General features: G+C 42.1%; 1 protein-coding gene across 2 annotated transcripts; it reads right to left on the reverse strand.

The window, feature by feature from the left end:
• Positions 1-1,729: 1,729 nt before the first annotated feature.
• Positions 1,730-18,371, reverse strand: PRPF18 (pre-mRNA processing factor 18). Of its 2 annotated transcripts, XM_041413411.1 has the most exons (11): positions 18,251-18,371; positions 16,586-16,663; positions 16,414-16,440; positions 13,560-13,664; positions 12,205-12,318; positions 10,279-10,425; positions 8,501-8,569; positions 7,608-7,748; positions 7,083-7,154; positions 4,756-4,911; positions 1,730-2,350 (listed from the first exon to the last, which is right to left on the reverse strand). In XM_041413411.1, exons 1-11 carry the CDS (start codon positions 18,314-18,316, stop codon positions 2,270-2,272), a joined length of 1,056 nt encoding a protein of 351 aa, XP_041269345.1. In that variant the 5' UTR covers positions 18,317-18,371; the 3' UTR covers positions 1,730-2,269. The 2 variants fall into 2 exon arrangements, with proteins under 2 accessions (XP_041269345.1, XP_041269346.1); XM_041413412.1 differs by lacking the exon at positions 16,414-16,440.
• Between the last annotated feature and the right edge of the window lie 56 nt (positions 18,372-18,427).

Genomic DNA, 18,427 nt, shown 5'->3' on the forward strand with positions numbered 1-18,427 from the left:
CAAGTCTTAGGATTCAGCAGAGTTATTTCCGCCTAATGCAAGAATTATCAGAAATAAACATCTGGAAAAGCCCAGAGGGAAAAGTAAATCGCTAAACTGAAACATACCCTCCCCACCAAAAAAACCCCCAAACTGTCAAGCAGTGTGACAGCTGCACCACACCCACTCCTCCCTGAACTAGACTGAGGGTTGGGATTTTTTTGGCTAAGAGGCATTATTAACTATTTGATCATGGTAGCTGCAATTTGTGGCCATCCAGCTGCAAAGAGCCTCCAACCGATGATGAAAAGCAGCTGCTGTAACAGTGTCCCCCTGGCCCCTGTCCCCCGAGGACCAGAGCTGGCTCTCACGTGCTGGACAGCTGGAAATTCTTACACTGATATGCCGTGAGAAAGTAGTTCCCAGCTCCTCAGTTCCCCATACAGCACCATTCCAGTGATTGCAAGGGGATAAAGTTCTTCCGTCATGGGATTCATTCAAGCTGTATTTCAGGGACTGTCAGCAAGGAGGCACATTGCTTCAGCTGCATTCCTTAAAACCTGATCAGACTAAGACATTCCAACCTCAAATTCACATCCCTACAGGAGGTGCATCCCCACTCAAACCAGCACTCAGGGTACCATTAAAATTCTCCTCAATAATTAGCTCCAAGGCAGGAAGGAAAAATCCATCTAGCACTATTACAGATCCTCTAAGGAATCCGCTTCCCGCTAAAGCAGATGATACAATGCTCCTTAAACCATCTCCTGGGTACTCACTTGCTACAGTTTCCAGGGAAATTACAGCTCTTCTGAACAAGGGACAATATTGTCCCTCAATTATTTACAGAGTTCAAAACGAAGGTCAAGATAAAGATTTAGAAACAGTTCAGGAAACCGTCTGGGTGGGGAGAGGGATAAAGTTGCAGTGTTACAAATGTTTCCGCTGTAATAACGCCCCCAAAGAGTATCTGCACAGATCACTTCAAAGAAAATCACCAGAAAGCACTGCTAATGAAACTCTTCCATGCTCTTGACATCTGCCCAGCTGCTCCCCACAAATCCCCATCTCCTCCCCAAAGGCCCTTCCCCCAAGAGACAGCAAGGCCTCATCAGCCTCATTTTATTACTTCTAAACCTTTGACATTTTCTCTGGGGTCAAACAGACCAGACTGAAAATCTCCTGTGTACAAAGAAGCACTTCAGAATCCAAGAGAGTCTCCAGAAGAACCTGAATTTCTCCAAGATACTCATCCCAACTCACATCCCCCAGTATCTCTCACTGTGCCACAGGACACTGGGAACACCCAAGGGAGACAGGTCACTCCTTGAGAAGAGGGCTCCAGTTCCTCCAAGCTGCCAGTCGCGGTGAGGACCCAGACAAACCCATGCAATGGAATAGTGACACAATTCTTCAGGAAGTTGTTCTGCTCAAAACTAACAAAGTTTCAATATTAGACATCATCCTTCCCATGGGTTTCCTCACCATCCCGTCAGGATACACAATGGTAAAGATTTGTGGCTGCTAGAAATACTGTTCACGGTCATGGGAGGTCCTAATTATTTTCTCTGCAATGCCCAGCAGATTGAAAATTTTCTCCAGATGTATAAAAATGGAATTTGAAAGCCTCAAGAGCCATAAGATTACTTCCCCCAAGCCCAGAAGGTTTATATTAAAAATGTCGTTACCAAAAAAAAAAGCGCCAAATCAGATGCGTTCAAGATCAAAAATTCTTTGCACTGAGGCTGAGAAATATATAAACTTTTTTTTATTCCTGATAAATACCACATGAAAGATTAGCCAATAAAGTCTTTATATTTACAGAAATAACCAAGATTCAGATTCAACTGCTTCCCTCTAATCATCTCCCCACGTCAGTCTCCAATGCAAAAGCAGCCAAAAAAAGCCCTCATATGCTCCTTGCAGGGCTGAGACTCATCTAAAGCTACAAAATATGGGAAACAGTTCAATCTGCACAGTTCCCTGAATAACAAACTGAAATAAAAGCAGTTGTCATGTACATTGTCCCTTGGTCATTGTCTTGGTCTTCAACTCTTGAAAACCCATCCCTCTGCTGTACGTTGGATGTGTCCAGCAAAAAGCACAGATTTCAAAATAAACCTAAATAAATGGGGCTTGGAAAAGGGAAGCTGTAAAAAAAAAAATCTCCTTTCTGCTTTTTTTTGCAAAGCCCACCTCAAGTTCTTGTTTGTTTTCAGCTCAAAGTCTGCCTCTTCCATCCTCTCTGGGTGTTGGAGCCCAAAATGTGAGCCCCAGCCCCCACAGAGCCTCACAGCGCATTGTACTCCACACATTTGGATGGGTCTGTTGGGAAGTGCTTCTGGCAAATGGTCATCAGCCTCTTCAGCCCCTGGGAATTAACAAAACAAGGACAATTCTGTAATAAGGCTGCAGCTGTTGAACAAACTTAATAGCCTACAGTATTCTTAAGCTTAACAAGAAGATTTAAAAAGAAAAGGCTGCTATTTTGAGGCTGGGATTTTTATTCTGGTAGTTATTCTGTTTGAAGTTTTGAGGTTCTCTTCAATATTAAAGGAGTTTGTGGCATAACAAAAAAGGCTACAGCTTCAACCCTATCTGGTAAGATTCACAGTGAAGGATCACACTGTGATCCTTCACAGTGAATCCTTCACTGTGATTCACTGTGAAGAAAAAGGGAATTCTTCATTCCCTTCTTTAATTCTTTAATCCCTCTTTATCACCAAGGGAACAAATTATATCATAGTTAAAGATATTTTCAAGAAAGCTGAATATTAAAATTCATTCTAAAGAGCAAAAAGCAATTTCAAAACAAGCTGCAGAGCCAAGGCAAGAACCAAACACTTCTCAGGAGGAGAACTGTGGACACAGGATATCACAGAGGCAAACTGAAGCAATCAAGGAGAAAGGCAGAATGTGGGCTTTTCAGTTCTTTCAAGGCATCAACTGCCAAAAACCAACATGACAGGAACCCTGTGATTATTTTCTTTCAAGTCACACAGAAAAGTCTAACAAAGAAGAAAGCCAACTGCTGTGGTAAAAGTGTAATTTAGCAGTGACAATGTACCCCAAGATGGCAGAGACATGTCCCTGTCATGAGACTTTCCTCATGGAAGGCAGCTCCTCACTCAGGGAAAAATGATTCAACAGCATGATACTTTGGCATTTCTCATGCAGGCAAGCATGGAAATTCTGTCCCAGCACCATAATGACTTCTTGATTGGGATGTTCTCACTCCAGAGTGCTGCATCCAGGAGCATGTTCGCTTCATCCAGCTGCTGGGAGCACGAGTAATAAACATCCCATGCTCCAGTTTGAACCAAACTTGTTAAACAAGACCCAATTTAAAACCAACATGAAGAACATACATGTTTAAAACCAACTTTGTCTTGGTGCTGCAGTGAGTTGAGTAATTTACAAGCAAAGGTATGAAATTCCCAGTGGGAAGATGAACTCAAGGATTTCCTTGGCCAAAAGAGGTAGCCCCAAAAGCAGAGAAGGGACAAACTGGGGATCACACGCATCTTCCACAATGTTGTGTTATGTTCAGAGAGACCAAGCAACACTCCAGAGTAGAGATCCTTCTGCCCAGGAGTAGCAAATGGACAGAGAAGGCCAATTACTGAGCAGCCTGGTCTGGAAGGCTCTCCTGCCAGGGGAGTTGTAATTTGATAGTCTTTGAAGGTCTCTTTCAATCCAAACCATTCTGTGACTCGATGAATTATTCACCATTATGACACGTGGATGAACACAGACCACAACAACATTATTTAGTTTAAAACTATTTTATGCATTAAATACTTCCAAGCATAATTGGAGCCTGTCTCTGAAGATGCATAATCCACATGCCAATTTTCACCTTACAAAATAATTGGTCAAATTTAATTTGCTGTCTCTGTAGTGTCTGGAGCCCCCTGTGCCTTCACAATGATATTTTCTCAGGTTATGCTATTAAAAACTAGAGTTGAAGAGAAACCAAAGGTTATACTTGCAGCCCAACTACAGACACTCAGAGCAGAAGGGAAGTTGCATTTTCCAAGCAATTTCCTTGCAGACATCTGCAGAAGCTGAAAAGCAACAGGAGTCCTGCTGCTGAAGAAGCAAGACATTTATAAAGCTTGCCTTCCAGGAGCTCTGAGCTCCATGATGCTGCTCTGGAGGCTTTAGAGTTAACCCAGAAGGTTTTTTTATCTCAATGAAACTGCAACTGGCAAGAGCCAAACACATTTAACAGTACCAAGAAAGAAGGCTTGTTTCCTGTGAGCTGTCCACCTGCTGTGTGGAAAGGACAGAGCAGAAAAACAGCACTCCTACTATTTCCACAACCAGAAGTCCACACGGGTATGAAGATGCCCAGGAGGAATTAAGCCTGGAATTTAGAGCCCAGATTCCTGAATTTATTAATGAAAGCATTTATCTAATTGCTGCAGTAGTAAGAAGGACTGCATTTTACAGTATTAAATTCTGTGCATGTTTAAAGCACGAGTTCAGCAGTGAGAGGCCTCAGGAGAACCAAGCCTGTCTTCAGAGCTGCTTTGGTGTTCATGCAGGATCACAGCAGCTCAGAAAAACCCATTAGACTGTTCCTGGCCCAGCACTGAAGAGTCTCCAGGTCCTGGATGAGCTCCTGTTAATTGGATGTTATGCTTGACATAAACTAAACCCGTCCATTTCTGGGACCCTTCTACCACATCACCCGATGTTACCATGACACTGATGTTTCTCAAAGACCCCCCTACACAAGCAGACCTGTTGGATTTTCAAAGCTGCCATTACCTGTATGTATTTCCTCTGAGTTTCATCGTTGAGCACGTGGGCCACGTGCTTGGAGAAAATCTTCTCGCGCCCCGTCCGCGCGTGGATGCCGACCATGGTGACGCCGATGGGCCAGGGAGCGTTCCCAATGGCCATCTGCAGATAGGCATCGTTGGCCTGGAGAGGGAAAGGCATCACTGAGCACCACAGCAGCTGCACCACACAAAGCATTTCTGCACTGCCAGGTGCAGTTGAACACCCATTCCAGTGTCCCTGATCTGGTGTCACTGCACGGTATCAACCAACTGCACAATGCGCCTTCCCACGTGGAACTCTGAGGGAAGTTTCATAAGGGACTTTGCCTTATGAAAAAAAAGAACTGGATAAGGCAGTCTGGTTATCTTGACCAAAAGTAAGGTTTACTGGGGTTATTTTCAATTCAACCATCTCTGGTTAAACAAGGTTACATTTGTAACCATGCTGAAGGCCAGAGCAGTAGCAGCACTAAAACAATCAGGAATTTCCCCATCAAGAGCGCAGGTCCTGTTTTAAAGCTGTAACAGACAACACTCCTGGGGAAAAACAGGGATAAAACTCAAAGGGAAAATTAACAGAAAGAAAGGCATAAAGGAAGAGGAGTATAGAGCTTAAAAAAACCCAACATAGCAACTGAGAACCAGCAAGTGACAGATACAATTACAGAAAAAAACTGAAGGACGTGGAACAGGACATTCCTTCTCTATTAGAGAGCAGCTACAAAACTCACTGATAAAGAGTTCATTTATCACCTCCTATTCAGAAACTGGACAATGAGAAGCAGCAATCATGACCAGTGGGTGCAGATTCTTTCCAGCTAGCACTGAACAAACTGGGAGGTGAATAATGAACAAGGCAGGGGTGGCAGACAGACCCAGAGGACAGAGCTTAGTCATCACCTGCATGAGGCAGAATCTGAACAGTCTTTGTGAAATACCTACTTGCTGACTTAAATGTACTTTTGTGATGAAACAGTATGTGAACATGCAATTAAAGACCCTTGCAGGAGTGTCACAACAGGGTTAATTAAGGCTGAGTGGACAACTTGCATTCTGGCTTTTGCCTGCTGTCAACACATTGATTTCAAAATTAAAATCTTCCAAGCTTTTCAACTAACAAAGCAGCCAGAATTTGTGACTGACAGTATTCACTAGGGTGCACAAAGCAAGCAGCAGGCAAAAAGAGACAGAAGACAAAAGTAGGCAAAAAGAGGCAAGTCTCTTAGCAAGCAAAATTGAAAAGGATGTGACTATCTGTAAAAGCATTAGCCTAATGTTAAAAAAAAAAAAACAAAACAAAACAACTAAACATCCAAATGTGTACTCAAGTCATCTAAAATCTCTGTGAAGTTTACTTAAAGGCCAGCACCTCCAGGAGAGAGAAGCACTGGTGATTAACCCAGAGATACACCACATTCCTGCATGCTTATTAGTTTGAGAAGGTATTGGAAAGGGAATTTCCACATAATGATGACAACCAAGAGGAAAAAAATGCTTCAAAATAAAATCCCACTACCATACATCTCACATGTTCAGTTCTGCTTCCAAATGATTTTGGATTAAATTTGCCTTAGGCCATACAAAGTTTTTTTCAGCATCAAAAGCAGGTTTGGTTGCTTACTTGACAAATTATGCCAAATCCTCACAAGAAAACTAAGAAATACTAGAAATTCAAAGGCAAAAGACAGCTCAGCTTCCTCTGCATATACAAGCTGCTTCAGCAAATGCTATTGATATTTCAGTTTCACTTCTGAAGCTAGCTACAAATAATACCTAATACTGCCTTTGATCTTGTGTCCCAAAGTACTTCTGCCTCCTGCAGTGAGCAGACTTCATCTAAAAAATCTTCTCATTAACTTACCTCAACCTTACCAGGCCACTTAATGTGAGTGTAGACAAAGAAAGGGACAGTCCTCATATTCAACAACTCAGTTTACCTCAATTAATTCCTAATTAATTAATCATCAACACCCTATTACTATTCAATACCTTAATTTAACCTTAGAACATCAGGTTTCCCCTTGAGGAATGCCTCTGCAACTTACTATACCCATCTCTGAGAAAAATTTTCTTCATGTTTACAAAGCTGTGCAGTTTCACGAACCTCAAAAGACCTTCTGTCAGGCTGTGGATCAAACACTACTTAGAGCCCAACATTTCACAGCCATTTTTCATTTTGTTGGGATAGATGTTATATTTCCAGCTATGCATCTTCAAAATGAAAAAAAAAATGGGAATGCTGAAGCAATAAACTCAATTTTTTACAACCAGACAGCATGAACATGACAAAAGGAAAAGGACAAACAAACGTACCTTCACGTATTCTCTTTGCAACATAAATTTAATAATATCTGTTATTGATTCTTTGATGTCTGCAGGAAGTGTCTACAGGAGAGAGGGGGAAGAAAAAAAAAGACATTTACTTCAGAACAGCAGCTCAGGAAAATCATCTTACTCAGCATTTATGCAAAGTTTAGCAACTACCCTTGCTTGAGGAGTTGCACAAAGGAAAACATGCTCATTATTCAGATGCAGGATCTGAAGAGGAGAGGTTAAGGGGTTACACCTGGTAGCTGATGGCAAAGTGCAAAAATGCAACCCCAATTTTCTGTCACGTTTGCAACCCAGGGAGCAGGTGCTGCTTTAAACAGCTAAAAAAGCAGTGAGTGGGCAGATTTCACTGATTGAGATAAAGTCAGAACTGGGTGTCAGGAGCTCTAGATACAGAAACTGTCACCAATTCACTCATCCCCTCTCCTGGAAAAGTGCCTCCTGGAGAGAGCCCTGATGCTGGGTGCTGGGAAAGCAAGGCTGAAGTGGCATTTAGAGGTGATTCACCCTTTTGCGGAGCTTCCTGAAGAGCGGCCGCAGGTAGGACTCGGTCTGTTTCTGCGTGGCGCTGTTCAGCTTCCCCTGCACGCCCCGCTTCACGTAGTCCTCTCTGGCATTCAACTCCTTGGCCCAAACTCCCAGGAGGAACTGCAGGGAGCAAGCACATCTGTGTCATGGTGCCATCTAGTGACTTCAGACAGATCAGACAGAACACAGGGCTAAGCAAGCAAGGCAAAGTGAGCTTTTTGCAGAAATCTGAGTTAAGAAGGTAAAACCTTTTTCAGAAGGATAGTCAAGGAGGGACAGGAAAAACTCTCTTATCTTAAATGTACACACACGAATTAAAGCTTCAGCTCTTGCTGTGACTTTGATTACCACAACAGTTACACAGGCAGCAGCTGACTGGGCTGAGAGGCAACACAGATTTCTTGCCAGGAAACAAGGAAACAATTTCCTGCCATCCACTTGAACCTGTGGACTTCCTTTAAAACTCTCTAATTTCACTAACAGTATCAGTATCAGGTGACATTCCAATTCAGCTTGCACTGTTCCAAGGAAACTCCTCCAAAGGTTTCAGTGCCACAGTACCACACAGAGGCAGCTACAGACAACTGCCTCAAATATCACACGAAAACCAAAACCATATTTATTTTGTCTGGAAAAGCAGGACCAGATCTTGAAGAATGCTGGTCTCCCAAGAGCTCTCTCCCAGATTTGGCACAAGTCACTGTTGTGACTAACAAAGGCTGTGGAGTGCCAAGCATTTCAAAAAACCACATCTTGCACATAACATGTGAGACTTTCCTCTCAAGCAGCTGAAACCCACCCTTCTATTCTTGAAATGTATCTGCATGGTATTAATAATATGACACAACTACAGAATAATTAGAGCTTGTTACCTTCAAGAACTTCGTTATGATGTCCATATCATAGTGATCATCACCCCGTCCTAAGGATTCTCCCAAAGCCTGGAACAGGGGGGAGAAAAGGGCCATTACTTCTACTTTGTCTAGTCTGCCAGCACCACCACAGCAGAGCATGGCTCACTGCACCACAAACTGCAATAAATTCCACAAGAAATCCCAAACACTGGTCACGAAACAGGTACAAATGCTACTGAAATTTGTTAATCTATTAAAAACATTTACATCAGAATGGCAATGATTATTTCTGAAAAGTCAATGCAACAGTAATTCTTCAGCCATTAACTACTAAATTATTGGCATAATTAGCAGCTGTCTGACAGCACTGCATTAAGGGGAAATGTGGGTGCACTGCATTTTTTGAGATCCCCAAAGTCATCAAATAACCTAATTATTTTGTTATGTTATTTCATTCTCTGATGTACTGGGGGCTTTTTATCATTTAATTGCAACTGTGAATTTGAGGGAACAAATTAAAAAAAAAAAGAAAAACCCAAAACCAAGCAACAAACCACTAAAAAAGCCCAGCTGCATGCTCCAGTTCTCCACCATCCTGCCAAAACCTCAAAACTGTAAATACTAACAGTAAATTTTATAAACATTTTCCACTAGGTATAGTTCCATTTATAATCAATTTCCATTGCCCTCATGTTTCTAGAGTTTTATTTTTAAAAATCTCCTAGATTTGAAGTCAAATTCAATGTAAGCCTTCATGCTCAAGGCAATGCAGTTAAAGTAATATAAAATTAAGACACGATGTTTTCAAACTTTTTAGAAAAATATTGTTTGCATGGCTCAAACCAAGCCTGCCCTACTACCACAAAAAGGGGTTATTTTGAGAGCTAACAGATCAAGAAAGTGCAGCTCCAATACTGCTGCTATCCACTCTGATACTGCAGTTATTTTAAACCAGAACCCCTGGCACCATAACAAAAAAAAACAGACTATTTTTTAATAATAATATATTCACTTCAGCTTTCAGTTATAAATCGTATTATTTCTTAAACACACTTTTGGAAGGATGTTATGAAGATTAACTCCTGCAAAGAGTTTTGAAGATTAAGGGTAAAAGTCTTCAGCTCAAGTTAATGTGCTTTTCAAAACATTATCCTCAAATACCAGGTGCTGAATGCATTTCCTGGCACTCACTCTCCACTCACTCACAGAAACACCACAGGATTCTTTCAGAACAGAGCAGCAATTAGCATTCAAGTTTTTGGGACACATTATGTCTGCACTAGTATTTCCTGTGGTCTGCCTCCTTCTGATGCTTTTTTTTTTTTTTTTGCCCTAGATGTTTTCATATCAAGTGTTCTTTCTGTGTGTCTATTTTTCAGAGTCCTTCTTCCTTGTATAGGGAAAATTAATTGGTACTTATTAATTGGACCTTATTACCCTCTCAAATATTCAATGGAAAGGCTTTGGCATTTATGACCAGGTAATCTATTGGAATTAAATTCTCTACTTCTGAAATTCCTGGAGAATGAATCTTTACTGTATCACTGTCTTTGCAGGCAACACCTGTCCCCTTTGGGATGAAGTGCTGTGAACAAAGACCACTTGAGTTTTCATTTGTCTCTTTTAGGCACCTACAGTGCAACTCCAGACTTGTAAACCTAAATTTTCTCCTTAAGAATACTTCAAAATGACTAAGTCAGCTGTTGAAAAGAAGACAACTTTTTCTAAACAATCCTGAAGCTTCCTCACAGCAACATACTACATCTAACATCCCTTAGTTGTGACCTATCCCATACTTCTAGTTCTTCAATTGTAGTATTCTCCTCATGGACTTTCAGGTCATTCTGGGAGTCATCATCTCCTGCTTCTTGGCCACCCACAATTTCATTCAGATACTGCTGATCAATCTTATCCAAAGCAGCCTTCAGGTCATTTCTCAGGCCCTAGGAAACAGGAAAAAAAAAAAAAAGAGACTGGTTTATAAAAAAAACCCTCAAGTAAATAAAAGCAGTTCAGCACTGTCACCGTGAGCATCTAACTTCTGCTTAAGGTGCAAATTCTGTAAAAACACACATAAGGGTTTAGTCTTGTTTGAATTTAACTGAACTCCAACAACAGTTTGTGCTTCAGCACTTAACAAAAAAGCAGGTGCACGAACTTCTCAAGCACTCATACCTATGAAAAATACTTTTTACAGTATTTTCACCATAAAAAAGCCTGGAGGATGGAATCAGCCTCTAGGACTTTCTTCAAGACATTTTCTCCAAGCAATGCACTGAACCACCCCAAAATAAATGAAAACCAGACCATAATCATCATCAGCTCTACAAGTCTTCACACCTGCCCTGAAAAAAAGCTGTAAATAAGTCTCACTCCTTCAGTGCCAGACATAAAACAATAACGTTGTTTCCTTTTATTACAAATTACTTAAACATAGCAGAATGTTTTATTATAGACTCACTGCTTAAAAACCCTCAACTTTAGAAGAGGTGACTAAAAAAACCAGAATCAGCTTAAAACCATATCTATAAAGTTAAAAGGTTCTTTCAAATAGAACACAAAACTCACCTTAACCACAGTTGAAGGATTTGCCTTCCCATCTTGAGACATAAAATATACAGCTCTATAAAGGACTATGACATTTCTTACCCTCAGATAAATTCAGCCACTCCACAGGGAATGAATATGCACAGTTACTTCCCCTCTTCCATCATCATACTTAGCTGTCTGGAGCATTTCTATTAATCATTTAGTTACTCTAAAAACGTCTGAACCACAAGGTTGATTGACTAAGTAACATGCAGAATGCCCCCAGACAGCAACAGGAGTGACTGAAACATGTAACAAAAATCCAGCACAACTCTATTTATGGGTCCTCTATTTCCTAATCCTGCTCCTGTCATCGATGTCACTGGAGGGGAAGCTTTCATTAGCAGAGCTTTTATTTCTAGATCTGTTTACCTTTATTTTAAAGACTTGGAGAGGAAAAGGTTTCCCTTTTATGGGCACCCCCAGGAAAGGCATTTAAAACAATTCAGTTTGCCACAAATTAGGGAAGAAAATTTTAGGGAAGAAAATGCAAATTGTCACTCTGTTAGTAAGGCTGTAAATTTGGTTAACAATGAATGCAAAACAAACCTCAATTGTGTCTCCTCACTTAACTGACCATTCCTTAAGATAAAATGAATAAATTAATTATATCTTCAAGTCAGTTTTTGAGCTGATGGCTACTTCAAAGGGAAGGGGGGAAAATGACACTTCCATAACAAGTTATCGCTCTGGAATCCAGGGCTTTGGAAAATCATTTATATCCCAGAGAGAAAGTATGCAGTCCTGCTCTTACTCACCTGTGCCTTCTCAAGAGTGCACACAATCACAAACAGAGGATTATTCTAACAGTAAGTGATTGTTCCTTGCTCATTAAAAAGCAGGGGCAGAACAAGCTGGGGTATTAGTGCCACCTGAAGGCCCCTTTTCCAAGTGACAAGGGCCTGATAGATTTCTAGGGCTGAACTCTGTAACTTAATTGTAATTGTGAACAGAACTCTGATATTTAACATAGTTTCTCAGCAAATTAAGAAAAATAAAAGAGAAAAGAGCACATATTCTCTTTGATGTCTATTACCCCCTCCTCCTGAAAATTAACAGTTACTGAAAATGATTTTTAGTAACTTTTCTAGGGTTACTTACACCATGAATAAGTAACTAAGAGCCAGGCTTACCTTGTTCACTTCAGGTGCAAGAATTTCTATCTTCCTCAGCCGTTGAAATGCATCATAATCTGTTTCTCCAAACAGCCTGATGGGCTCACCCCTCTCTCGTAACCTCCTGATAACCTGAAAAGAATCAAAGCACTCCCTGACGCATAAAGGAAGCAAAATAAAACCCAGAATGACAGATTTATTTACTTTGCTTAGAATAACAAGCTGAGCTGGACTGGAGAGGAAATGGCAATATTTTAAGCAGTCAAAAAATGTTCCAGACACTTTCCAATCTAAATATAAAATTCCCACGGTATTTCAGCGAAAGGTCATTCCAAATATTACCGACCCAAATTCTGCATAAAATCCCAGGCTGTCTGATACAGCCAAACTTCTTCCTGCTCTGACTTGTTCAAACAAATACACAAAACCATCCCTCTGGCAGAGCTTAAAAACCACTTTCAAAATCACACAGGAACTTGACAGTAATCTCACTCACCTATTTGTCTTGACAATAAAAATACGAACTGGGCTGCAGGTTGTCCCAGCACAGCTATGAGATGATCTGCTGAAAACCCACATCACTAAGCATTTGGGAAATATGAAGTCCTAAAACCTAATGGGATAGTTACTTTAAAAGTAGATATAACAGAAGTGAAAAAGCCTCCCTCAATCTGATTCAAACCTCAAACCAAACACAAAACCAACAACCCCCATTACAAGTCCTGTAAAAACCTGAATATCCTGACAAATTAAGGGGAGGTGTGACATGCTTGGATGACCTCAGTTGTGAATTTCAGTATTTCCAAGATTAGAGTGTATTCTGTACTTCTGAACTTCCTGCTTCTCCTTTGGGGTGTGGATCTGTTTGTGAACTTAAGTCCAGAGAGGCATTTTTATCCTTAGAAAAGGCAAAGAACATCCCAGCTGCTCTGGCTTTAGGACTGTTTCTTCTAGAGGCTAAGGTGAACTTCCAAAACCTGGTTTCTGAACTTGTGCTCAGACCAAGAAGTTACAAAGGAAAGAAGCTCAGGGGAAAATAGATCTTGGAAAAAGTCAGCATGCCATCTTCAGTGCTATCCAAGAATAATGCTGATATTCAGGGTATCTCTCTGACAGAGCTGTAAAATGTTACACAACATCTGTGTAAATCCCTGTAACAGAGAGGCTCTACCCATCTGCACCTCCCTATGCATTCAACTGGACAGCAGAGCCCTGATAAGCAGAGATGATCATTAACTGCTGACTGCAAAAATGGAAGCTTATTATTAAATAAAACTGCCATAAAAAGTTCACTGGATGAAACAGCCCTAACAAGGAATTCCAGGTGCACCTGCTGTTAACTCAAGGAGTCAGTTTATGGTTTTTGATTTTACCTCCTGTCTGGAAAGAGTCATTGGTAACTTTTCCTCTGCCAGTTCGAGTTCCAGCACTGGATTTGATGTAGCCAGTGGTTTCTCCTCCTCTTCCTGCTGCTGTACCTACATTCAACAGACAAAGTTACTCATGTGCACTGGAAATAAACCCAAATATTGATGACAAATGATGGCAAGATACAAGAAATGATGGCAAGAACTCTGGAACACAGACTTTAGTATAACAATAAAAACCTTTAGTTTTATAGTTTTATGGTCCATAATTGCACCTCACAAAACAATAAAAGTTCTTGATAGTATCAAGAACTAACACTTCTGCAGGTTGCAGGAAACAGTCTCTCCAGCAAACAGAAAGGACAATTGCTGAAGTTTGGCTGTCACTTTAGCAGGCAGATGCCAGAACTGGTGCCAAAAATAGCAAATCCACCCTCTGCCTGTTGATTCCTGCCCCTGTTCCATCCTTCCTACCCATGCAAGACCATTTGCATCAATGTGTGATGAACCACAAGGGGGAAATTATTCAAACAGAAAATACTCTGACAAACACAAATACTGGTACTGTTCCCAGCCTGCTTCCCTTCCTCATCCAGCTCCCCAGGACAGACAGAAGGACAGAAGGAAAACCCCAGAGGAGGGTGAGAGTGGGGCTGCCTCTCCCAGGGTCAGTGTTCATTACCTGCAGCCTCAGCAAGCTGAGCACAGTGAGCAGTGATCCACAGTTTCTGTTGGGTTTTGAGAGGTAATGAACCTCTCCAACCTTGTTTTAGGTAATGCACCTCTCTAACAACCTTGCCAGTTTCTTACAGGTAAAAAAAAAAAAAAAAAAAAAAAACCAAACCAAAACAAAGAAGACACAACTTCTCATAGGAGCAGGGTATCTTTAACAACTCCCCTTAGTCTAAAAGAAGGTCCCCAAATCAAAGAGAGCATCCCTTCTTAATTATTCAGTATTTTAATAATGCAAAACAACTCTTTGATCCAAGTAACTTTGAGACAGCAGCCATGTAACTACAGCTCCCTGTATAAGCTCAAATTCAACACTTCTGACAGCAGGAGCAGATTGCTGGTGGTAATATTCCTATAATAAGGAAACACCTTCAGTGCTCACTCATACCTCATTTTTTCTTATTTGATTTCCTTTCTGTACTAAAAGGGAAACAATCCAATGAATGCTAGAGCAGCCTGCAGTATTCCCTGTGTATGGGCAGCCTGTATTTGGGTTGATCAATCCAAGGAAGGTACTGGACAGAATTGTAATTTTTTTTTAATAGGTTTTTTATTCTTTCAGGACACAGTGCCAGCCTTGCTCGGGTGTCAGTGTGACTCTGTGTGGCTGGCAGGATCCACCCCTGGGGCTTCAGCTACAAGATTCAGCAATTTCAGATGTACAAATCTACACTCAATGCTGTATTAGCAAACACAGAGAAAAATCAATCCTACAAATATACATGTTTGGAATGAACAAGGGAAAGACAATTAAATCAATGTTTAACACATAAAGAGAGGGGGAAAATAAAATTTTCATCAATGCAGGGAAGGAGGAATTGACAGGGGACAGAAAATATGGAAGAAGGTGTAAATTTATTTTTTTTAATATAGTCCCAGAGCAGAAGGATACATACAAATTTTAACTTACAAACATTCTTGAAATCATAAAGAGATAGCAGCACTGGAAGAAAAGATTTGATCCATTCTGTCAGCTGGACTCCAAGTTATAAGCAGTATCTGTACCACTGTTATTTTGTTTCAGTGCTTTCTTCAAGCAAGTGAAGTTATCCCAACTTATTAAGTCTAAGCAAAGTAAAAAAAGCACCTGCATTTAAAAGGAAATCAGTCTGTGTTCCATGTCTCATTAACAGAGTAAAGAACCAAGGCAGAAATCTGGGAGGCTCTAAAAAGATACTAAATTTAACAAAGTAACTTATTTTAAAACCATTGTCGGGGTTGCATTTCACACCCAAACTGGTGCTGCAGCAGCACAGGTAACCCCAGTTGAACCACATCAGCTTCTGAAGAATTCAAGCTAATGCTCAAAAGGCACCAGAAAGCCATTTGCACTGGGAAGAGCAGCTGCATTCACAGAGCTTTCCCATGACTCCAATGCTGCACGTTCCGAGAATCGTTTTGGCATCAACGTTCAAATGTGCACAAACAGATCAAGGTTTCAGAATAAGTCACTAACTGGGTAAAGGTCACTTGAAAACAAAGCTCCTATTTGTGCCCTCTAACAGCAAACAAGATTATGGAACTGTCTTCCCCAGGGAATGCATCCCCCTCCCAGACACCCCGTCAGGCAGGCAGGCAGGCACACACACTTGTAAAAGACAACAACATTCTTTCCATTTCAGTAAACTCTTGCCCTGACACCATTACAAGGCAGATAAAGCCTTCCAGATCACCCATTTGTTGCAAAATGCACCCGAGGTTACCAATTGTTTCTAATATTTTGCCAGCAAGAACATAAATGCTGTTGCACAGCTTCAGTGCTGGGTGGTTAATGGCCAAAACCCAAATACAAATTTAGGAGAGTTGGCAGATCTTTTTGATGCACACCCACACTATACTGATTTCTTTTGGACATTTTGACAATGAAGATGGGATAAAATTATCCAAATGTATCCATTTTTCTCAATAAGGGGAGGAAGGTGGCTATATCAGATCCAGTGTTCATGCCTAACAGCACAATTTAATAAGAAAAGAAGACAAGCTTTGATCCCGAGCCACTTCATGCTTTCCACAAATAAAAACAAACAAACAAAAAAAAGAAACAAAAGCCAAACCATAACACAAACTTAAGTAGCTGTATGTCATGCATATCTTTTCCTGCATTGAAAATGGTTTTGGAAAGTCATACCTCTCCAGGTGGCTTCTCATTTACAGGCTAATGTATAACATTAACAGATTGAACAAAGAACAACAATTATCATTAACAACATTGATATCATTGATTTAAAAAAAAAAAAAAAAAAAAAAAAAAGCAGACTTCAAAATAAACACACCAAGTCCTGGAAGAACAATTTCCATACCTTGTAGCCACATCTCTGGAAGTAGGCCTCCTCTTCCTTTTTAGCTAACTCACTGCGTTTGAAATACTTCTTATTGCCCTACAAGAGAGGAGAGTTGTAACCCGTTCACAGTTTTGCACAGCTGAGCAAAAATGACTCAAACTTTCTTACTTGGCTTGGTGAACTCAGCTACATCCTTTCCCAGAGATGCCTAGCTGAAAGCACCTCTGAAATCAGCAACACAGAGTTACTTTGCAGGATATATGCATAAGCAGAATTAAAAGGACAAAGTGATTGGCAGCACTTTAGAAAACCCAAGTTTTTTGTCATGTAAAGCCTCGGTGGTCTCTGGTGTAAAGCTTCACTTCAGACATGCACAACCAGGCCCAGGCTGTTTAGATAAACCATTCTGAACACATCATTTGACATTACATCAAGGAGGTGGGAGAGATCACCTTTCTACACAGTATTTTGTAACCTTGCTTGGAGGAGCTTTGTAGAAATGTGCCTGAAAAGACATTCCAGACACACAACAGCTGGAAAACATGGACACCCCAAAGCATTTTCCTTGATTAGTACAAACTACAACTTCTTCCTTCATGCTCTGCCTGGCACACAACAGCCGCTGACCACAGCTCCCTATGTCAGCCTCTGATGCCAAAACTCAAAATCAGACACCCCCAAATGGGGCTCTGCTGTACTGTGGGGTTTTTAGGCACACACACACCCTGCTCACACCCTGCCTGGATATGGGGTCTTAGGCACACACACAGAGCTCACACCCTGCCTGGCTATGGGGTTTTTAAGCGCACGCCCTGCCTGTATATGGGGTTTTTAGGCACACACCCTGCCTGGCTATGGGGTTTTTAAGCGCACGCCCTGCCTGTATATGGGGTTTTTAGGCACACACCCTGCCTGGCTATGGGGTTTTTAAGCGCACGCCCTGCCTGTATATGGGGTTTTTAGGCACACACCCTGCCTGGCTATGGGGTTTTTAAGCGCACGCCCTGCCTGTATATGGGGTTTTTAGGCACACACCCTGCCTGGCTATGGGGTTTTTAAGCGCACGCCCTGCCTGTATATGGGGTTTTTAGGCACACACCCTGCCTGGATATGGGGTTTTTAGGCACACACACCCTGCCTGGATATGGCGTTTTTAAGCACACACCCTGCCTGGATATGGGGTTTTTAAGCACACACCCTGCCTGGATATGGGGTTTTTAAGCACACACCCTGCCTGGATATGGGGTTTTTAGGCACACACCCTGCCTGGATATGGGGTTTTTAGGCACACACCCTGCCTGGATATGGGGTTTTTAGGCACACACACACCCGGCTCACACCCTGCCCGGGTATGGACAGAACGCGGCTGTGGGGAGGAAAGAAACCTCACTGCTCACCAAGGTTCGCACTGCCTTTTCTCATCTCTCGGCGCCCGAAATAAACTAAACCAGCCTCAAAAGCCCATGGAACACAGCGAGGCTGAAGCCAGGCTGCACCGCGCCCCCACTCCTCCTGGCACCCGCCCGACCTATCCCGGCTCATCCCGGCTTTGGGAAACCCGGCCCTGGGCCGCTCCGCGCTCCCTTCCCCGGCCCATCCCGGGCCGCTCCCACCCCACCCCCGCCGCCCTCTCCCGGGCCCACACCCCGGGCGGCTCCTGGTGTCCGTGCCGGCCGCCCTCACCCCCAGGAGCTCCTTCTCCTCCAGCTGCTGGCGCTTCCTGCTGATCTCCCGCTTGAGGATGTCCATGGCGGCCTCGGGAAGTACCGCAGGAAAACAACGCCGTCACTTCCGGGGAGGCCGCGCCGCCGCGCGGCGCCTCCTGGCGGGTGGGAGGAGCGGCGGGATCGGGGGCCGGTC

Source organism: Onychostruthus taczanowskii, unplaced genomic scaffold (genome assembly GCF_017590055.1).
Source record: "Onychostruthus taczanowskii isolate IOZ18803 unplaced genomic scaffold, ASM1759005v1 scaffold41, whole genome shotgun sequence".
In the NCBI taxonomy this organism is placed as follows: domain Eukaryota; kingdom Metazoa; phylum Chordata; class Aves; order Passeriformes; family Passeridae; genus Onychostruthus; species Onychostruthus taczanowskii.